The sequence below is a fragment of the Cutaneotrichosporon oleaginosum genome (assembly GCF_008065305.1).
Source record: "Cutaneotrichosporon oleaginosum strain ATCC 20508 chromosome Unknown ATCC20508_contig06, whole genome shotgun sequence".
In the NCBI taxonomy this organism is placed as follows: Eukaryota; Fungi; Basidiomycota; class Tremellomycetes; order Trichosporonales; family Trichosporonaceae; genus Cutaneotrichosporon; species Cutaneotrichosporon oleaginosum.
This window is the reverse complement of record NW_027072175.1, coordinates 1,745,483-1,766,113: the sequence shown is the minus strand read 5'-3', so window position 1 is coordinate 1,766,113 and position 20,631 is coordinate 1,745,483. Positions and strand designations below refer to the sequence as shown.

General features: G+C 61.7%; 11 protein-coding genes across 11 annotated transcripts; 6 read left to right on the top strand and 5 right to left on the bottom strand.

The window, feature by feature from the left end:
- Positions 1–685: 685 nt before the first annotated feature.
- COLE_07133 (uncharacterized protein) lies at positions 686–1,715 on the top strand (the record flags this gene model as incomplete). Its single annotated transcript, XM_018424607.2, has 3 exons — positions 686–808; positions 1,009–1,094; positions 1,127–1,715. The coding sequence occupies 3 exons, from the start codon at positions 686–688 to the stop codon at positions 1,713–1,715; spliced, it is 798 nt and encodes a 265-aa protein (XP_018275105.1).
- A 263-nt stretch (positions 1,716–1,978) lies between these two features.
- On the top strand, positions 1,979–4,609 carry COLE_07132 (uncharacterized protein; the record flags this gene model as incomplete). The annotated part of the gene is made up of 1 exon (XM_018424606.2): positions 1,979–4,609. One exon carries the CDS (start codon positions 1,979–1,981, stop codon positions 4,607–4,609), a length of 2,631 nt encoding a protein of 876 aa, XP_018275104.1.
- A 139-nt stretch (positions 4,610–4,748) lies between these two features.
- Positions 4,749–6,057, bottom strand: COLE_07131 (uncharacterized protein; the record flags this gene model as incomplete). The annotated part of the gene is made up of 2 exons (XM_018424605.2): positions 4,749–6,002; positions 6,034–6,057. 2 exons carry the CDS (start codon positions 6,055–6,057, stop codon positions 4,749–4,751), a joined length of 1,278 nt encoding a protein of 425 aa, XP_018275103.1.
- A 232-nt stretch (positions 6,058–6,289) lies between these two features.
- Positions 6,290–8,100, top strand: COLE_07130 (uncharacterized protein; the record flags this gene model as incomplete). The annotated part of the gene is made up of 2 exons (XM_018424604.2): positions 6,290–7,717; positions 7,801–8,100. 2 exons carry the CDS (start codon positions 6,290–6,292, stop codon positions 8,098–8,100), a joined length of 1,728 nt encoding a protein of 575 aa, XP_018275102.1.
- A 182-nt stretch (positions 8,101–8,282) lies between these two features.
- Positions 8,283–9,061, bottom strand: COLE_07129 (uncharacterized protein; the record flags this gene model as incomplete). The annotated part of the gene is made up of 3 exons (XM_018425644.1): positions 8,283–8,670; positions 8,749–8,911; positions 9,025–9,061. The coding sequence occupies 3 exons, from the start codon at positions 9,059–9,061 to the stop codon at positions 8,283–8,285; spliced, it is 588 nt and encodes a 195-aa protein (XP_018275101.1).
- A 412-nt stretch (positions 9,062–9,473) lies between these two features.
- On the bottom strand, positions 9,474–10,353 carry COLE_07128 (uncharacterized protein; the record flags this gene model as incomplete). The annotated part of the gene is made up of 3 exons (XM_018425643.1): positions 9,474–9,846; positions 9,914–10,076; positions 10,266–10,353. The coding sequence occupies 3 exons, from the start codon at positions 10,351–10,353 to the stop codon at positions 9,474–9,476; spliced, it is 624 nt and encodes a 207-aa protein (XP_018275100.1).
- Positions 10,354–10,571: 218 nt separating this feature from the next.
- Positions 10,572–12,696, bottom strand: COLE_07127 (uncharacterized protein; the record flags this gene model as incomplete). Its single annotated transcript, XM_018425642.1, has 4 exons — positions 10,572–10,940; positions 10,974–11,117; positions 11,152–11,981; positions 12,018–12,696. 4 exons carry the CDS (start codon positions 12,694–12,696, stop codon positions 10,572–10,574), a joined length of 2,022 nt encoding a protein of 673 aa, XP_018275099.1.
- A 1,302-nt stretch (positions 12,697–13,998) lies between these two features.
- Positions 13,999–15,489, top strand: COLE_07126 (uncharacterized protein; the record flags this gene model as incomplete). The annotated part of the gene is made up of 4 exons (XM_065626525.1): positions 13,999–14,137; positions 14,179–14,530; positions 14,565–14,916; positions 14,953–15,489. 4 exons carry the CDS (start codon positions 13,999–14,001, stop codon positions 15,487–15,489), a joined length of 1,380 nt encoding a protein of 459 aa, XP_065482219.1.
- A 625-nt stretch (positions 15,490–16,114) lies between these two features.
- COLE_07125 (uncharacterized protein) lies at positions 16,115–17,423 on the top strand (the record flags this gene model as incomplete). The annotated part of the gene is made up of 8 exons (XM_065626524.1): positions 16,115–16,196; positions 16,232–16,278; positions 16,316–16,404; positions 16,467–16,554; positions 16,602–16,826; positions 16,866–17,071; positions 17,108–17,299; positions 17,411–17,423. 8 exons carry the CDS (start codon positions 16,115–16,117, stop codon positions 17,421–17,423), a joined length of 942 nt encoding a protein of 313 aa, XP_065482218.1.
- A 469-nt stretch (positions 17,424–17,892) lies between these two features.
- Positions 17,893–19,099, top strand: COLE_07124 (uncharacterized protein; the record flags this gene model as incomplete). Its single annotated transcript, XM_018424600.2, has 5 exons — positions 17,893–18,091; positions 18,285–18,457; positions 18,496–18,560; positions 18,596–18,897; positions 18,933–19,099. 5 exons carry the CDS (start codon positions 17,893–17,895, stop codon positions 19,097–19,099), a joined length of 906 nt encoding a protein of 301 aa, XP_018275095.1.
- A 292-nt stretch (positions 19,100–19,391) lies between these two features.
- On the bottom strand, positions 19,392–19,874 carry COLE_07123 (uncharacterized protein; the record flags this gene model as incomplete). Its single annotated transcript, XM_018424599.2, has 1 exon — positions 19,392–19,874. The coding sequence occupies one exon, from the start codon at positions 19,872–19,874 to the stop codon at positions 19,392–19,394; it is 483 nt and encodes a 160-aa protein (XP_018275094.1).
- Positions 19,875–20,631: the final 757 nt, after the last annotated feature.

The window sequence follows — 20,631 nt, the reverse complement described above, 5'->3', positions numbered from 1 at the left end:
GTGACGAAGTCCATGGTGTACGGTGGACGTGGGTGGAAGCGTGGGTATATATCCTAAGAGGACCGGCCGGGTGTGCATGTGGGACATGTGAGCTAGCGCTCTTGATCACCTGCTCGGAGGGCTTGGCGCGAGGACAATGCATGAGAGAGGTACGTAGAGGTCAGATGATCGTGCACTACGGCTGTACCTGCCTATGTTGTTACTCGTTCAAGCTGTTCGGGACCGCAGTAGATGTCTTAGGCTATTTGTGCAACTCCGGCCCGAACACGATATGCTCACAGAGCCGAGACACCTATAATGTTCGTGGGAAACATTGCTGGCGCTGGTGAGAATGCAAGACTGACATCATCTGCATTTGTGATGATATCGCTTCTAGCCCTCAGTTTCAGCAGTTATAATGTCCTTCAACCAGCGGGACTTGAAGAGGTAGAGTGCAAGTGTAACGCATGAGCAACCGGGGGCAGCGTTAGAGCCACCGCGCCGTCGTAGCGACCCCCCGACGACACGAGCCATCATGTCGATATGCTCGACATGTTTGTGCCGTCCCACACTGCGCCACTCGGCAGCTCGGCAGCGTGCATCCGTTCCTCGTGCCTGGCACAATCCGGACGTCACTAAGCGCCATCCTCATCCTATCTCTTGGCTTCGCACTCCTCAACTCCTCGCCCATCTCACTTGGTCAGCAATGCTCGCCGCTTTCCTCCTCCTCGCTGCGGGCGCTTCGGCCCTTGTCCACCAGTCGCCGCTTATTGACGACGCGCCGCGCGTCAATGTTTCGCTGTTTGTCATGAGTCGGTGTCCTGACGCGGTGAGTAGATCTGGTGGCGTCCGACTCGCGACGTACGACGCGTCGGCCAAAGATGTCGCGTTCTATTAGGCATCTCGAAGCCAGTTGGCATCGATGGCTGTCTCGTCAGTGGTGTCTGCTTGTCACACTATTGTGGTGGACTGTGAAGCAGAAACAATCCCAAGCCTCGCCACCCTGTATACAAACCTCACTGACACCAGCGCGTCTGTGAGAATGTCTTCGAGGAAGTCCTCAAGCTCGACCACATCCTTTCCAAGGTCCATCTCGAGGTAGACTACTTGGGGCAGTGAGTCTCCTTCCTCTTCCATCTGACGCCAGCATCGACAAGAACGCCCCATACGGCGTCGAGTGCATGCATGGCGACCTGGAATGCGCTGGTAACGCCCATCAGCTCTGCGTCCGTGCGCACGCTCCACTCGACAAGTTTTACGCCACCCTTAGCTGCATGAACTACGGCAACTTTCCGGGCTCGATTGGCACCGTTGCGCTTACCAAGAGATGCGCCACAACCGCGGGCATCGACTGGTGGCGCAGTGGCGTTGGTAGTTGCATCGAGGGCAAGGACGCGGAGAAGGCAGGCCGGCTCGCCGAGCGCGAGGCGTGGCTCACCGGCACTGAGATCGAGCTCCCTTCGCTTCCGGACCTCGACGAGCTGGATGAGTGGGCCGAGGCCGCTGATCTTGACCACCTGGATGAAGAAGGACAGAAGCGCTTGCGGGACTCCGTCAAGCACACAATCAAGGAGGGTGTTACGAAGAGCTGCACCATTCGCATCGCTAGTACCCTCAAGCATGCGCCGCGGGAGTGTGTGGTCGACGGTGGCGTGTGGAAGGGTTGCGATGACGGCCACGCTGCATCGGACTTTGCCCGAGTCATCCGGCAGGAATGGGACAATCTGCAAAAGTAGTCACCACCAGCCTACCCTCGGACCCACGAGCTCCAGTGAGCTCCGGTGAGCGCACCTGGACCGCATTGTACTCTCCTATGCATGTATCGTTACTGTCATCCTCTCGGGGCTCGGTGACGCCTGGAGCTTGCCACGCCGGGCAATCTCGGCAAACCCCTATCCCCGCCACGTGATGCGGAGATAGCCAGCTGTCCGAGCCGGCGCGACTCTCGCGCCGACCAAAAGTCAAAGTGTCACCATCCATCTCTCCATGAGCATCTGACATGCTCTCCCGCCTCGTCCTGCGCCCGCGCGCGGCACCCGGCCTCGCGGGGCATGGGCCGGGCCGACCCCCACCACGCCGCCTCGCCTCGGCTGCCCTGGCGGTGGACCCGGGGCGCTCAGATTGGGCCGCGAGGTCCGAGGAGGAGCGCACGCCGAGGGCGAGTCCGAGGCGAAGCGAGATGGCGCGGCGTCCAGACGTCGAGTCCGTCGCCGCTACCTCGGCCACCTCGCAGCAGCTGGCTCCGGTGCCGCCTTGCCTGCCCCGACCTCCAACATTGCGCCCATCACAACCCCGGCCCGCATCACCATCTCAACAGCCCCGACAGAAGATGCCCCGCGGCGGCTCGCGCCCCGCCCCCAACGTACCTGGTGAACCGAGCCGGCGTGTTGTTGAGGTATTTCCTCGTCTCAGGTCTGGAGGGAACGCTACGCTCCCCGAGCGGACGCCTTCCGTGTCGCAGGCTGACGGAATCGCTGACTCTGCCGGACAGTACAACTGGGCGCTCGGATACCGAGGCGCAGCGTCTTCGGATGCCGACGCGCGGATACAGGCAGTTGCCGCGCGTTTGGAGCGCCAGTATCCAGACCGACCGGAAAGCCATCCTCCGCTAGCGCCTACCACCACATCCACACCCACATACACATACACATCCACTTCCACATCTCCTCCCACTCCGCCCCGCCTCGCCCCACCGCTGCCGTCCGTGATCCACGCCCTCCTCCCCGTCGCCTCCCGAGCGTCGCCGGCCGAAGCGCTCGCGCACCTCGAGCACAACCCGCGCAAGCTGAACCCGGCTGCCGTTGCGGCGTTGGATACATGGGCGTACCACACGAACGACGAGCGCACGCGCCAGCGCCTGCGCCTGCTCGCGCGCGGCGAGGGCGTGCGCATTTTTCCTATTGATTACGGAGATCGCTGGAACCACGCATCCTGGAAACTTGAGCGGAGGGGACACCGGCGGCCCAACAAGTTCCTCTGGCAAAAATACCCGCCCTTGGATACCTTGGGGGGCATGAGTTCGAGGACATTGTTGCGTCACCAGCACGCCCTGCTCTTGTCCGGAAAGGGATACGCTTTGGACGAAATCCTAGGACTGCTGCATGTCCTTGAAGCGACCTCTGAACATCGCCTCGACGCTCTCCACCTCGCTCTCGCCTACGCAAGCGCCATGCAGGTGCACAGCCTGCTCAGCTCCTTCGCCACCAACCCGCAGGCGGTAACGGCGCCTACGCCTCAGCGGTTCTCGCGCCAGACCGTGCATCTTGCGCTCCTCACCCGCCTTCGCCGCCGGACCCGCGTCGCGGACGTGCTGAGAATCCTCGCTCGCTTCGACGGCCCGCCTCGCCGCACCCCTGGCCCCGAGACATGGCGTCATGTGGCGAAGCACGCGCTCGCGCACGACGATGCCGACCTCGCACGTCTCGCGATGGACGGCGGCCTATCTGAACTCGGCGCGCTGCGCGCCGCCGCGGCTCGTAGCCCCGTTCCGCGGCCTTTTCAGCCTATCTCCATCAATGCGGACACGGACATCCAAACCCGCCGGCGCGCCGAGTTCGAAGAGGGCCGTGCGACGGCCGCTGACCCACCGAAACCAAAATTCCTGCACATCGGGAAGCACACGACGCGCTGGAACTTTGTGCTCCACGCATGCGCGGACCGCGGATGGGCGGTACGCGGCGACGTGCCCGAGGGTGAGAGTCCCGTCCCACGCCTCCTGCGCCGCTGGAATTGGCTCGGCGAGGAGGGGAGCTTTGCGCGCCGCACTGATCTGGTCCTCGAGAGCGAGGTGCTGGCCGCTGCGGAGGAAGACGCGAGGCAGATGGACGAGGCTGCCCCGCTGCCGCGCCAGCCCCGGACCAAGTCCAAGGATGCCAAGGAGCCGAAGGAGGGCGTCAAGGACACGACGCCCGCCAACTTTGGCACAGGGTTGGGCCGCCGCGTCGTCATTGACGGCGTCGCGTACCGTGTCCAGAAGTACGAGGGGCGCAAGGTCGCTCTCACGTCGTGGATGCGGCGCCGGACGCGCGCGACGATGCGCGGCTGGCAGCGCGAGAAGGAGAAGGCCGCGCGCGAAGCTAAGGCTGAACGAGAGGAGAGCGCGGCTCGCACCAAACGGGACGAGCAGTGGGAGGACGACTGGGTCGATTCGGAGTATGCCGACGAGCATGACTACGACGATCCTGCCCCCGCCCCCTGCCCTGTCCAGAAGCCCGCGTCCGCGCCGCTCCCAGCCTACGTCCTTCGCCGCTCAGCCGACGGCTCTGCCTCCCCCGAGTCGATGGTGCTCGCCGCGCCCGCACAGCTCCCCCCGCCCAGGCCGCGCTTCGCCGAGGTGCAGAAGGAGAAGGAGGAGAGCAACGCCGACAAGAAGAAGTTCGAGCTACCGGCATACATGCGCGATACGACCACTTATATGCGTGACGCATCGGCCAACATCATGGCCGAGTATCAGGCGCTCAAGGGCGGCATGAACTCCGGGATGCGGCAGCGCGCGATGCGCCTGGCCAAGGCGGCCAAGGTGGCGGCGCGCAATGCCGAGCTCGCGGCGCGGAAGGCGGCGAGCGGCAAGGTCTCGACGAAGAAGAGCGGGATCGGGAAGGGGGCGGCGAAGAAGAAGAAGAAGAAGTAGCATTAGACTGCATATGCATTGCCTGTTCTCGAAGCACGAGTTGGCCTTGTGGTGAAACTCATGCATGATACAGACTGAATACAGCATGTGCTCTACGTCATGCCTGGCTGTCTACCAGCGCTGCTCAGCAGCCACGACCTCACAGCTCGATGCTGGCGCAGCGAATCGGTCCGCGCTTGTCGAAGAGCCCCGTCACGATGAGGCCACCCGATCCGTCCGAACACGCCGTCGCGCCAGACCCAAGGATGCGGCCGCCGTCCTCAAACACTGGCGTGATGCGATCGTCAACGCGCGTGAACATCGCATTCAACCAGCCCTTCTTCCCGACCTTGGGCACACGCACAGCCGCGGCACGCGTGCCACTCAGCTGAGCGCCGTGGCTCTTGGCACACTTGGTGAAGTCGAGTCCCGAGGGATGGCCGCACGCAAGGAATACGTGGTGTGTGTCGGTGCGCACAAACCGGAGGTTGTCCACCATGAAGCCCGCGGGGATAGACTCCCGATAGCTGAGGCGCCCCGCCATCGACACGTCGTGCGCGTCGGGCAGCAGTGCAGGGTACACGTTGTAGATGTGGATATTGGCCGTGAGACACCCCGCTACGGCGAGCACACTGCCATCGTCACTAAGCGCAAGGCCGTTGGCGAGGGCAATGCCACGCGCCAGCACCTCGCACTTCGCATCTTCACTGTCGGTGGCCGTGAGACAGAGGACCATGCCACCGGGCACAGCGAGGAACGTTTCGAGCGTGTTAAGGATCTTCGAGTATTGCGCGCTGTAACGGAAGCTGTTGGTGACGAGCACGGTGTCTTCGGAGAGCGGAACGACAGCGTTGGGGGTGGAGAGGGAGGGATGGGCAAGCGTGCGGAGGTGCTGCCCGCGCAGCTTGCCGGCCACAGCCGTAAGGCGGAAGATCTCTACCGAGGGGCGTGTAGTATTAAGGTTCGCAACTGCAAGAATGGGCTGGGTGCGGTGAACCCCAACGCCGAGGGGGTGCAGCTCGCTCGCAAAGTCGTGGACAATGTCGTATGCCTCAGCACGCCCGTCGCCCAAGGGGTAAGCGACGAGGCGTCCCGGCTGGGCCTTGGCGGGGTCTCCCTCGGCCGCAAACGGATTGTACACGTCACGCGAGGGATCGCATGAGAAGATGGCAACACGATCCTCGCCTTCTCCCCAGACGACCACGTCCTCGCAGTAGGGCAGATCGCCGGGGGCGATGCGCTCCAGGGAGACACCGCGCTCCACGGTCATCTCGCTGTCTGGGTGGGCAATGTTTGCCTCTCTGAGCTTTCCGTGAAGGCGCACCAGAGTCACATCGGGAGCGGGCCGGAGGGGTAATAGGACGCGGTACAGGTGCAGCAGGTAGCTGGGGATGTAGAGAAGAAGGAGGGGGGGCTGAGGTCAGTCTGAAGGTAGAGCAGCTCACATAGAGGGCGACAAGCGACGGCATCGTGACTGAGACAGTGATGAGGCAAGGATAACAGTGATTATATGCTTGCTCAGCTCTTCGCGATGATGTGAAGCGTGAGAGCGTCGTTAGTCGATGGGGAGCGACGTGAACCGTCCTCCCACGGAAAGTGGACCTCCCAGGTGGAGGTCAGCTCACGTGATCCGCAGGCCACTTCATGACGCGTGCGGGGCCGGAAATTTGGTCAATCGCTCCATCCATCTCCTTCAACGCCATGTCGCGCTGGGCGAACCCAACGTCGTTCCTCCCCGCCCTCCCGCGGGATCAGGGGAGTCTGGCGCCGCTCGCTGCCGCCGACCTCATCGGGTACATGGAGGTGCTGAAGGAAATGTACATGCCGCCAATCCACGGCGGATTCACGGCGGCTGACATCGACTTCGAGACGGACGAAGCAGACAGCAGCAGCGTTGGAGCCAACGACTCTGGGCAGAGGGGTAAGTGGAGGAAGAAGAAGCGCACTCTGTCTGGCGGAAGCATCGATCTCCCTGGCCTCGACCTCGATATGGAGGGCCTCGGGCTGAACGAGCCAATCGATGAAGAGCCGGAAGAATGGCATGATGAGAACACGGACGATAACGAGGGCGGCTACTCTGATCCGTTTGAGCGCGAATGGGCCGAGAAGTGGCTGAACGGCGTCGTGCGTCGCGCCCAGACCTGGCTCGAGGCTAATGACTACGAGGAGCCTACGCCTGAAGAAGACGCCGCGACTCGCGAGGTTGAGGCAGTCCTTCGCGACGCGACCGCTGTGCTGGCACTCATGGCGGGCACGTCCGCTGCTGGTGGTCTCACGCGCCACCTCCTATTCCCACTCGCCCCCGAACTTGCGCCAGGCCTCCGCGCGTTCCGGCCGCTCGACACCGCCGGCCTGTCGCCCGAGACGACGCGCTTCCTCGCGCGCCTGAGCTCTTCCCCAACCGGGGGCCTCGGCCGCTCCCCAGTTCTTGCCAGCTCCCCCCTCGCCCGGTCACCCGGAACAGGCCGGGGGCGGTCCGCGGCCCTCCCTGTCCTCCTGCACGACGCGCCGATCACCGACCACATCTCGGTCGGTGTGCAGACCTGGGGCAGCGCGATCCTCCTCGGAAGAGAGATGTCACTTCGTCCCACGACATTCGGCCTTTTCCTCCCACACAGTACGCGCGTCCTGGAGCTGGGCGCGGGCACTGGGCTTCTATCCATTCTCTGTCGAAAGCTGCTGGACTTGCGTGCCGCCACGGCCGCAATGGGCGCGCCCACTCCCGGCCCGATGGGCACATCACCGGAGAAACGCGCCATTCCTGATCCCGGGCTGGTGGTTGCGACAGACTTCCACCCGGACGTCCTCGCGAACCTGCGGGTCTGTGTGGACTTGAATGCGACCCCCCGTTTACCAGAAGCGCCACCAGCCGCAGGCATCGAAATCGCCAAACTTGACTGGTGCACGTTCCCGGCGTTCATGGACGCGCGAGCACGACTTATCGCTCGAGACGCACTACACGAAGGGGTGGAGGGGGAGCAGGAGGAGCTGGTCCGTTGGCTCGACGAGCCGTTCGACTTGGTGATCGCCTCCGACTGCGTCTACGACCCCACACACGCGGGCATGATCCGCCAAGTCGCGAAATGGGTCGTGCGCCCCCCAGGGCGGGGTGACACGGGGGGTGTTCTCGTGAGTCTACCGGCAGTCGAACGGAGGACGCTTCCTTAACCGAATTTCCCTGCATGGCTCATTGACCCCAATACTAATACCAGCACCTCCTCTCGCCCATCCGGCCGACATTCACGCCCGAGCTCGAGTCAATTGACGTCGCGTTTCCCCCGCTTCAGTCATATCCTCCACTCGCGGAACGCCGGGCGGCGGCTAAGGCTGCCCTGCCATCCGATGCGCTGTGCACCAGCGTCCCGGAGGGAATGCGCGGAGAGGGACTGGGGGCCAAGCACGGGCTGCGTCTCGGCGTGCGAGGCGGCAAGCGGGCGGTGCAGGGCCGCAAGGGCGAAGGGAGGACTGACGAGGCTGGTGGGTACTGGTGGTGGGAGGTTGGGTGGGGGTAGCGGGTTGTCGACGGTAGAGTGGGGTCAATGCAAGCATAGACCGGTCAGCACCGCCAATTGTTTGCCACATCCTCAGCAGTGTACTGCATCCTTGCTGGAAAGGTCAGGAGCGCCTTGTATTCGCATAAAATTTCACAACCATCATGATACGTGACATTGAGCGGTGCGTACGTATGATACCCCTACTGCCTCTTCACTCCGCCATCCACCACCGCATCCCCCGGATGGGTCATATACCGCTCCTCCCACAACCATCCGTCATGCTGGGGTGCCTTGATGCTGCCGCGCGTCACAAACCCCCTGTGGCCGTACCACGCGAGATTGCTCTCCGTGCCAGTGGAGAGCGCGAACGGGCCGTCGACAGCATCCATCTTGGCGCGCATCAGCGCGCTGCCCACGCCGCGGCCCTGCGCGTCGGGGTGCGTCCCGAGGAACGAGAGGAACCACCACGCCTGCTTTGAGCCGGGCACGATCGAGTCGAGCTTCATGAACTCTGGCACTACGACGGTTAAGGCATGCACCGCGAGGTGCTCAGGCATGGCTTTCATGCCGCGGGCGAAGAACTCGGTGCTGCGCGTGAGTTGTACGCTGAGAGCTGAGGACGGAGACAGGATAGGAGGGGGAAGGAGAGGAGGGCAAGAGACTAACCCTTCATCCACGCCTGGCGGGAGCCAGAGCGCCACGCCGAGGATCTTGGTGTCTTCGGCCACCCAGACTTGCCAACCATTCGCGAAGGCGTGGCTCACTGCGTCGGTGAATACGAGGCGGGAGATGGCAGGATCAGCGGACCAGAGCCCAGCCCATGGTCGGTCTACGTCAGCGCCGCCGCGGCATCAAGTACAGGTCACGAAAGAGGCTGTCAGCACCTCAGCGATCTCAGCGCGCAAAGCGTCTATTGTCAGATAGGGTCGGATGGGGTCGTACCGTCGGCCTCCTTGACGTGACGGACGGAGACGGCCATTGGAGATGAGATGGAGGAGTTGGTGTTTGCGCCTCTGTCGTTCAATCATCTTGTCTTTAAGCACTACCCCTGCAAGTGCAACATTCGGACGCTGGCGCCCGGCGGGTTGGCTGGCTAGCTGCCGGCGTGATGACATGACTGTGGAATGTCGCGTACGTACTCCGCGATCCGCGAACTCCGCGTCGTAGCCGTTCGCAGTCGACCGCATCCGACAAGGTACGGCGGAGACCACTGTATACTCCGCATCCCACCTCCCCACCCGCATCCATCTGGTGCGGCATGCGCCGCCGTGCCACGCTCATGCATGAACGTGTCCGATGCATGTCGTCCAGCTCCGATGCCGCGCACGCCCAGCGTGCGCCGTGCGCGCGCATCCGAGCCCGCTTCTCTACACCTCTATCTGCCCCGCGCACTATGCGATCTCCGCGTCGCCAGGGCACACCATCAGCCGCTCGGTCCACACGTACCCGTCTACCAGCGTGGCGCCCACCTCACCGCGCTTGACATACCCCCTGCCCTCGTAGAACGCCTGGTTGGCATCGTTTCCCGTGCTGAGCGCGAGCGGCGTAGTCCCCGCCCGCTCGGCTCCGGCCTTGAGCAGCGCCGTGCCCACGCCCTTACCCTTCGCGTCGGGATGCGTCGCCAGGAAGGCGAGGTACCACCATTTGACGTCGTGGCCGGGCAGGATCGTCTCCATGATCCGGAACTGGGGCGAGATGTGGGACACGAAGTGGTCGCGATGCGCTGGGGGGAGAGCGACGATGGAGCGGCGGAGGAAGGTCGTGCTGGGATCAGTTGTGGTTCATATGGACGCGCCAAGTGGCGGAGTGTGGAAGCGGGACGAGCACTCACTCAAAGCCCACGCCGGGAGGACACCATAGCGCGACGCCGAGGATCTTTTCCTCCTCCTCCGTCACCCACACTTCCCATTTCTGCAGAGCATTGGTGATGGCGTCGGAGAACAGACTCTCGGTGAAGGCCGGATCCGAACCCCACATGCTGACCCACGTGTCGTCTAGCGTCAGCGAGGCTAATGCACGAGTGCGCAGTGAGCTAGTGAGTGGAGTTGCGGCATGCGCGGCATGCGGTGGGCGGAATGGGAGGTGAGCGTAGAACGAGATGAGGCGAAGGCAAGCGGGTCAGGGGGTGAGGAATGAAGCAACGGGACGCAGAGAGGCTTCAAGGCTCACTCGCGTACACGCACAGGTCAAGAAGGAAGCAGTCATGCACTGCGCCAGCTCGGCGCGGAGAGCTCCTGTCGCGTCGGCGGCGGTGATCTGGCGGACGCGCATGGTGGATGGTGAGATGGTTTGAAAAAGACGACGCGTCGGCCGGTCTCGATCACGGCAGATAGCCGGCGGCGATGGCCAAGCGTTATCTGCCCTGTTCCATCGTTTCCATCCGAGTCGACGCGCGCAACGCGGCATATGCATATTATAACCAGGCGAGCTCCAGTCGCCGCTGTAGAAACGTTGCCCATCCCTATTCCTCCAAACCCGTCCCGACGACGCTACAGCAGCGCTTCCATGGCCACGCCCTGCTCCACCTTTCTGCGCCACTCACGCCGCCAGTGGGTAATGAGGTCGCGCACGCCAGGCTGCCACAGCAGGCGCCGCATCCATTCGAGCATGGCGTCGTCGTCCTCGGGCACATAGTAGCTGCTGAGTAGACTCAAGATACTCTCAAAGTCGGCGGACGGGTGTGCGAGCTCGCGCCGATAAGCCCAGAGAAGGGCTATGACCGCAATGATCATGACATCGATGCCGTCCAGGAACATGGCGTCCCACAAGCGCAGTTGGACGTTGAATGGCACGACGTTGACGAAAAGTGTGATGTAGATCTTGGCGCCCCAAGCCGAGGACGAGATCATGTTTCGTTTCTGTCGTCAGTTGCTGTAGAAGGTGAGGCTCACGAAGCTCATGTACACATCCGGCAGGATCGACTCCATTAGCCGCTCCTGCACGTAGAACGTTTCGAGCAGGCCCGGGAATCCCGGCGCAAACATGCCGTGCATGTCGTACAGGTCGTGTAACCGCACCATGAGCGAGTATGTTCGCTAATGTTAGTCAATGTCGATGCAGCAAACTCACCTCAGGCTCAAAGTAACACAGCAAAGTAGCAGCAACACTCCCCATCCCCTGGCAGTACCCGCATGTCCCGCAGGACTGGGAGAACGCGTGGAGGACATGGAACAGGGCACGCTGCCCGTGCCCAAAGCGCGTGCGGAATAGCGCATGTCCCGAAATGGTGCGCGGCACGTCAAGGTCAATCTGCACATCGTTCGTGCTCGGCAAGTCTTTGCGCACTGTGTAGTCGGCCTCGAGCGCCTCATGCCCAGGTACGCGCTCGCCCTTGCGCCGCGCGTCGTTAGCCGCCGCCTCAGCGAGCGTCCACCACGCCGCCATACGCCATCTGTCCGGAATGCCTTTCCACACGCGAGTCTTGTGCTTCCCGGCCTCTTTCGAGCTCCACCGCCACCCAGTCACGTTCCGCCCCTCATCCCTCTCCGCCACACTCATCATCGCCATCCATTTGTTGACGCGCTCGGCCTCCTTCTTCCTCTGCCGCGTTTCATCGGTTCGGCTAGGCCCACCAGGCGGCAAGCCGGGAGGTGAGGGCGGTGGTCCCTTCGCCGCCGGTACTTTGACTTCGGTGGCCCTCTTCGCCGAAACCTTTGGATGCGAGCTGAAAGGCGCGACCGGGACGCGGACTAGACGATGCTCGGATCGCGTCAGCGTGTTCCGGTCCACAAAGCCGTAACGATCCAGGCTCTTGAGGAATTTGAGCTCCTGGTCGCTCATGATCCCTGTATCCGGCCAAGTTGTCGTCATACGTGACCCGGACCCAATGCCGCCGCGCGTACGCTCGACTCCCTCGTCCCACCCGTCACCGAATACGCCCTCGATATCCAGACGTGCGTCTGCGGTCAGTTCTGGCTGGAAGAAATATAACTTACAAGTAGACCGCACATGATACGCATCGGTGTCTTCGCCGGGGTATTGTGACGAGACTAAGGAAGTGTTCGATGCCGCCAGACTGGACACGGCAGAGCCGTTGCGGGAAGATGCCGCTATGCGTGCAATGCTCGGGTGCACCGGCGAAGACGACTCGGTCGGGGATAGCCCTGGCGGAGTCTGCGGAGAGGTGTCCACGCGAAGCCGTAGAGGGACGGCGGACGACGAGCGCCGCTCGCCTGGCGGATCGGGTGACTGATGTACGACCACTTCGGGAGTTCGGGGCGGAGTGCGGCTGGACCGCGATGTCTTCTCGGGCGTCACAGGTTCTGCGATCCACGTTTGCGCGAGCTGGTGGGGCACGACATGTCTCTGGGCCGGATGCGCATAGTCGTGCGTAAGCGCCTGCCCTACTGCTATGCCCTGTGGTGCAGGATGCTGAACCCCGCCCTCGGAGTGCCCGCCGACGCTCCATTCATCATCCTGGCGCGTGAAGTCCTGTGCGGTGGCCGGGCGAGCAAATTCCCAGTCGTCGTCGCGCGATCGCTGTTGCTGTAGGGGCACCGAGACATAGTCGGTCGCGTGGAATGGTCTAGGGGTCGTATACACGTCTTGTTCCTCATCGTCGTCCGAGTACTGGCTCGCATCGAGCTCCTCGAGCTCTTCGGGGCCGCCGGGCATTTCCCGCGCCTGGTGCGGGATGACGTGCGAGTCTGAGGCCGATGCCCAACTATCGCGCCCGTACAGGTTGTAGATGTCGTTCGCCTCTTGCGCGCTCTCAAAGTGCGAGCTGCGCTGCCCATGACCGTAGGGAATGGCCAGGGTGGAATAGATAGGAGACGGACAGAGGACGAAGTAGGAAGTGCGGCGAGAGGTGGAGGAGGGGCAGAAGAGGTGTGCACAGGACAATGGCGCGGTCGCGTCGACGCGTCGCAGCGAGGGAGCGTTGGCGCCGACGGACAAGAGATGAGGGAGACGAAGAGACAGAGAGACGAAGAGCGAAGACGAGGCGATGCGAGGAATGGGGGATGATGATGGACGATGTGCGGTGGGAGAGAGCGGGGGCGGGGAGCGTCAGGGACATTGCTCATTGATGCGTACGCCACGCGCAGCGCAGTACGCGCGCACGCCGAAGCGTATTGTTCACTCACCACTCGCTGCACATGCACTCGTCGAGACTGACAAAATTAGCTGGAGTAGGTGGAAAGAAACGATAGATCAGTTGCAGAGGATCAAACGAGGTCCGTGACAACCCAAGTCTGAACAGCAGCCAGTTGCAAGGCCCAAGACAACAGGCACTGTCTGGCACCCAGAGTCCCCGTCTCACATGCTTATCGAGGCACAAGTCATGTATGAGCTCCATTCCCGTCCTCGCATTGCATGCACAGATAGTTGACTGCTTGTTACGCTAGCAGATGGCGAGCCAACTCTGATTTGGACTGCCTAGCTCGGGTTGCATCTGATGGAGAATCCCTGCGGCCCGCAGCTGTTAGCCTCACAGCGCCGAGCTCGACTGGACTCCGACACCTCCCACAGCCTGATTGTTGAATCACCGCGTCCGTTGTATCGCGGCCATGCACTCTTATAACCACAGTCGAGCAGAAGAGCAACCAGCCTGGATCCTACATTACGGGCTGGACCACCGGGAGTGCGTCACGCCAAGGGCGATCGAAGTTCGCCTACAAAGAGCAAGCAGTCAGACAGACGTACGTCGCCCGAATGTGAATAGCGACACTGAGCGGCTGCCGACCGCAGAGAGAGTGAGCTGGACTGGGACGATGGAGAATAGAGGCGTCTGGAAGAGAGATGATTGAGGAAAAACATGTTCATACCATGTACCAATAGAACGGGACCAAGTGCCCGTGCTCCGTTGACCGACCGGCAACGCCCACCCGGTGTCCGGCGGTGATGCTCATCCGCCGCATATCCACAACTCGTGCCATCGTCATCTCTCTTTTCCTCTCAAGCTCCACTTTCGTTACCATGAGCCAACTCGTACAGGCATACGAGCAGCTCCTCCTCGACAATGTCAGCACCGTCAACACGGTCGAGTCCGCCATCCGCAATGTCACCTGGTTTCTCCCAGGCCGCTTTGCCGACGCCGACATTGCCTCCGAGGGACGTGAGTTGCCCCTTCCCCTCCGTCCTTTCGCTGACCTGTAGTTTATGCATTGCTCTCGGTCGTGAGCAGCGTGCATGACAGACTGCTGGAAAAGCGTATCCCCGCTGCCCTCTCGCTCCCGCCCCATCCGTTCGCGCCGGAGGCCGGCGGAGGGCCAAGCACAGTCCGTCAGCCTGGCTTCCCTCCCGTTCCACGCCTCACGCCCATTCTCCCCGCGCCCAGCGAACATGCCCGCTACACACGCTACTGGAGCGAGCGGAGTGCGACATACCGCCGCGCATCGTGCGCCCTGACTACTATCACGTACATCGAGCTGCTGAGTGAGATGGTTGCCAAGCGCCGCGCAGGAGACCGCATCCGCTGGAAGGTCGTCATGTCCATCGAGAGCGTCAAGTGAGTATGTGTTCTCGACGGCTCTAATAACCAGAACTATACTGCGTCTCCTCATCATCGCCATCACGCGGCGACCCGTGCTTGATCCCCCGACGCCGAGGCGCGAGTTCGACTTTGCCACCGTCCCTCAGGACAAGCTCCTCCCGCGCTCCAGCTCGGGCGAGAAGAAGAAGGGCGGCAGTGAGCGCCGCCCCGTTCTCGGCGCTGTGACTACGCGTGCGCCCCTCAGAAATCACCTGTATCCGCTTATCAGCTCCCTTCCCGAGGAGTACCTTCCCCACCCACTTATGCTGGTGCCCGAGCTGGGTACGGGAAGCGAGATGGCGGCAGAGCTCCTCTCCGCGACCGCCATTCTCGTTCAAGTCGTCCTCCTCGTTCGTGCATCGGTGAGTGCCCTGAATTTGGATACGAGCTGAAATTAGCGTGCTCCCAATCGCGCACGGTACCACCCGGCGTCGCTGCCCACTCTCAGCCGCAGCTTGTGGCCATTTGCCGTCCCCATCGCGATGCAGCTCCTCTCGCGCCGCCTGCGTGCGCCCATTGGCGACTCTACTCTCCTCGCCGAGCACTACGCCCACGCCGACCGCCGCATTGCTTCCCATTTCTTCCTCCAAGGCCCTATGTGGATCGGATGGACTCGCCCCAAGGTCGTGGGCGTCATCAACTTCCTTGGCCGCATTCCGCTCATCTCTCTTGCGGGCGACCTCATCGGCGGATACCTTCCGCTTGTCGACGACTACTTCTGTGAGTTACGGGTTGTTCTGCCTGACCGCAGATATGGTTACGTGATTCCTCGGGTGGGCGAAGGACTAGGAGTACATATAGGCATGACATCACTTGTACAACTAGAAACCTGGGGTCAGCAGCGTTGCGGGGGAAAAACCAACAGCAGTCGCAGTCGAAGGGGCAGAGAGGTGTGCCGCCCGCCTCGGGGTCGATGCCTAGCTCAGCCTCCTTGAACACGAAGTATCCTTCTTCCGTGCGCTTGCCTGCCGTTAGCCTCCACGATTCTGTTTTACTCACGATCGGCGTCGCCTCGGCTATCGCGCCACATACGGTCCTCCTCAACCTCTTTGCGGTCGCGTTTCCCCGAAGCGCGCGCCTCCTTTGCACGCCCAAGAGCCGCGACGACAGCGACAGAGGGATCGACGACCTCTTCGACGGCGCCCGATTCTGGCTCCTCCTCCTGATGCTTTTCTTTTCCCTTCTCCCTCTCCTTCTTCTTCTTCTTCTCCTTCACCTCGCTCCTCCGCGCCGCCTCCTCCACCTTGGCCTTCTTGTCGTCGCGTTTCTTGCCCTTGTCCTTCTTAGGCTTGGGCGCCGCAAAAATATCGTCAATGGCGCCCGCGTCCGCCGCCACGGCCTTGTCTTTGCCCTTCTTGTCCTTGTCGGCCATGTCGCTCCTTCTCAGTGGTCGTGATGTTGTCGACCTTGACATCAGCAATGGGTGGCCAATCTTTGCCGACAGAATCTGATCCCGGCGGGGTCTCCAGATTCATGCCTGTCTGCGGTGAGTCGCGAGCGATGATTGTGAGTTTCATTCGCACTTCGCTCCACTCGTTTGTCGACTCTGGCTGAGATACTATGATCCTCGCTGTGCGGCCCATTACCGTCCTTCCACGATTTACTGCGTTGCCGCATCTATCGGGACGGCGTGCGCTCAGCTGTAGGTTCGAGATGAGAGGCGGCCGCTGATCGCAGCCGCTTATGCCCCCTTCCCCGACAAGCTCGCATTCGCGTTTGACATCGTGCGTCGTATTATCACGAACAGAGCGCTGATCTTAGGATGGTGTTCTCAAGCAGGGCAAGTTTATTCTGCCCCAGGCGAAGCGTGTCATGAAGCTGCTCACTGGGGAGGACGGGCAGCTACCTCGGTACGTCCAGTACCAGCCAAACCTGGCCCCTAGATCGGACCATCTCCCGTTGCTGACGACAGACCGGTCCCATTTCTTCTTATGACGAATGGAGGCGGTGTGGTAGACGCCGAACGAGTCAAGCTGCTGTCACGAGAGCTCGGTGTCGAGGTATGCATGGCGCTTTGCGCCCCTCTCAAAAGTCTAGCTGACCGCAGCTCGGCGAGAACCAGCTCGTGCAAAGCCATACGCCCCTGAAGCCCGCCATGGCCGAGTACGCGGACAAGGTGGTTCTCTGCATTGGTGGACCGAAGGACGCAGCGCGCAAGGTGGGCGAGTCGTATGGGTTGAAGAAGGCTGTACTGCCACACGACATCTTGCATTGGAATCGTTCCATTTGGGACAGGTACAAGTTCGGCCCGGCCGACGAGGAGCTAGTGCGGGTACGTCGTGTTAGACTGGTTCGTCACGACTGAGACCAGCACGACATCGACTTCACTACCACGGCCGTTAGCGCGATCTTCGTTGTTCACGACTCCTATGACTGGGGCCGCGATATGACCATCATCAACGAACTGATGCAGTCAGAAGGCGGGCTGCTCGGCACGATGCGGAAGGACCGGCATGTGCAGAAGCCTGGCGGAGAGGTCCCTCTCTTCTTCTCCAACCCCGACCTGGAGTGGAAATCGTACGTGTACCCATGCCAATTGGCATCTGACTCCAGTGACTATCCCGTGGTGCGGCTAGGTATGGGTGCCTTTTCCCTCTCCTGCAGCGCCGTGTACAAGGCTGCGACCGGACTCGACCTGCCGTTCACGCAGATCGGCAAGCCGCACCGCTTGACCTATGAGTTCGCCGACACCATGCTGCGGCGGCGCGTCAAAGAGCTTCGTGGGGTAGACCAGGAGCTGAATGTGTGAGTTCCTACCAAGCAATCTTGAGCTCACTGCAGGTACATGATCGGAGGTACGTGAGCAAGCCGAGATGTGATACTGACGCGCGCGTAGACAATCCACTTTCTGGTGAGTCTTGAGGCTTGACATGGGCTGATGATAGATATCTGGGGCGCCAACAACTTTGGATGGGACTCGATCCTCCTCCGCACGGGCGTGTACCAAGGCGGCGAGCCGAGCCACATTCCCTCGGCCATCTGCGATGACGTCGAGCTCGCGGTGGACTGGGCTTTCAAGAACGAGCGCGTGCGGACGGCCAAAGAGGCTTAGAGGGCAGTAGTGTGCTAGATTTAGAGTGTCTAGCACGATCCGCACAACATAGATGCATACAGACGCTGGAACGCTAGAGCAAGGCAGAAGGGGAGGATATGAGATGGTGACGATATGGCGATCGGGTACTGAAAATTAGGCCCCGCATTACGCTCGCTCAGCGGGTTGTGCCTCCATGTCATCCTTCATCCTTCCCCTCGCCGGTATTCATCATCCTCGCTCTTCCTTCTCACTTCTTTTCAACTCTCTCTCTCTTTCTCTTCAGCTCGTCGACGCGACAGCAGAAATGAGTTCGCCCACTCTTCCCACATCACAATCGACCTCGGCGTCGACATTGCCCGCCTCTCCCCCGGCTATCTCCCAGACACCTCGAGCCGCCTCGCCCGCCGCGCCACTTGCGGCGTCCACTCCTGCCTCGCCTGCCCAGGCATCTTCGTCGTCTCCAAATGTCCAGGTGTTCCGCCCCGCCGACGCGTCCTCGAAGCGTAAGTCGCCGTCGGTCATTGTCCTGGTCTCCGCCCCTCCACCCTAGTAACAACACCCATCGTCCTAGGCTGCACTCGCCGTCCTTCGCCCCTCCTCTCCCCCTCTCTCGTCTACTGCCTTCTTTCCTTCCTCTCTATCCCCAGAATCCCGCTCCTTTCGCCCGCTGTCTTGCGCAGATCAAGCTGACCCCAGCCGCCGAGCCTGACGCGTCCTTCTTCGAGCCAACGATTTCGGACGTGCAGAGCTATCATACCATGATTGTCGGCCGGTCAAAGCAGCTGAATGAGGCGCCTCTACTCACAGCGAAGCACCGTGAGGCGGAGCGTGCAGCTGCAGAGAAGCGCAAGGCGGACAAGTGGCCTAATGTAAGTCGCACATCCTGTTGATCGCAAGCTGACCGCAGGCTACCATTCGCATCAAGTTCTCTGATGGCACACAGATACAGAGCATCTTCCCTTCAACTTCCCCGTGAGTAACCGTACACTGCGCACAGCTGATGGCAGTATCCAGCCCGTGTACGCATTTGTGCGCGAGTCTCTCTCCTCCGATGCCACTGCCAAGCCATTCACCCTGTATCAGCCTCCACGCACCACCTTCCCCGAGCACCCCGTCCCCCAACCTCCAGCACCCAAGCACATCAACCCAGCTATGCGCGCGCGCGTTGTGCAACCCCAAATTGGTCCACAGCGCGGGCCGAACGCTGCTGGGATCAGAGGCGGCTCGGGAGGTAAGGAGAGCCTCAGCGAATTGGGGCTGGTGCCGCAAAGTGTCCTGCTGGTGCGGTGGGAGGACGCCATGATGAACTGTAAGTCATGTCCCAGGTGTTTATAATGACACCAGCCTCTGATTACCCTGCGCCTCTCAAGGACGAGTTACGCGCACAAGCTGCACCGCTTCCCCCGCCTGCCGTCAAGGAGCCTCCTGAGCAACCCAAGAAGCTCACAGGCAAGGCGGGCGAGGTCAAGATGCCCAAGTGGCTGCAGAAGGGCTTGATGAAGAAGAAGTAGAGGAAAGGCTAGAGCATAGAGAGCATGTACAGGGATGCTGTTCCGCGTTGCTTACAACTGTGCATGGGGACTACAACCCAGCCGTGCCCGTCACTCGTGCCTCGTCATGATCGCTGTGCTTTGTCGTCTACATTTGGTTTGCCACCTCGTCCTGGTCCTGGAACCGACTGGCCCGCCTTCACACCCTGCTGCCTAGCGCTCGCTGTTCTTGGCGCATCTGCGCGCCGTCTTTGCTCGAAGCACTCGTCGTATAGCCTACTCGATGTCGCCAGCCCCACCTTCTTCCGCCGAATCACACCGGCGTGTGCCGGAACAGATCGGGCGTCTTGCTAAAGTCGGCGAAGCGTCTCGGGACCGCGAGGTCGTCCTGGCCCGCGAGCGCATGCCTCGCCGCCGGCGCTGGCATCTCCCGTTCGTTGAGCACGCGCGTCGCCTCGGGCGTGTGGTCGTTATTCATGCGCTCGACCTGCTCGGCCACGTGCTCGTCGTGCCCAGCCTCGTGGTCTCGCGCCGCCTGCCGCATCGACGCCGCGAGGTGCATGGCGTCCTGCGATGCCGAAGGGTGCGAGTCGGCGTGTATGTGGGCGGGGTGGTCGTGCTGGTGCGCGTGCTCGTCGCTCATGGTGTGAAGGGGGGCGGGTGGCGAGGATATGCAAAAGCTCGGCACAGCTATAAACGTCTGCGCGGCATTCCACGGCGTCGTGTCCCGTGACACGGCAGTGTAGTGTATTATTAGTGGAGCGGAGGGCGTGGGACTCGGGGAATCGGGGGACATGTGTGATCACACATCTCACTTCTTATTTGGGCACAAAGAGGGGGGAATGTTGGAGACATCGATCTTGCGACTGGCGGGTTGGATCTCCGAGGCCCCGACGGCCGAGAGACTGTTGGAGACGGGGCGCGTCACTTGGCACCAGAGTATGCCAGAACCGTTGTCGGATGTCGGGCTTGGTAGAGCATGAGCGGAGCTGGGTGGCCGAAACACACTCGTCGCTGTCTTCATTGCTCGTCACGACGTGTGGTGTGACACAAAGGTGAGCGTGGCGGTGTGCGAAGCGAGGAGATCGAGGAGAGATCGGAGATCGAGGAGAGATCGGAGATCGAGGATGGGAGCGGAAAGAAGCCTGTTGATCTGTTGCAGATTGCGGAAGCGCGGAAGCATCTGGGCGCGCAGTACAAAACACACGCAACAGTGGCCAAACACGTTCTCACTCTCATTCATCTCATCCATCTCATTCACCTATCCTCCTTGCATCCATCCCATCCATCCTGGCTTCGTCGTTATCACAGCCAACCCTTCAATCATGACCTCCTCTGAGCCCAGGAAGACCTTCTTCCCATCCCACGTCTACAACTTCCCCGTCACCCAGTGGTGGGGCATCGTCTTCTTCGGTCCCCAAGACTTTGTTCCCTACAAGACCAACTGCAGGTTCAAGCTCCACTGGGTCGCGCGCGCTGTCAGCCGAAAGTGGCTCACGCTCATCCAGTCCCGCGACGTCGACGCCCTGGCGGAGATGTCGCTCGGGGATTTC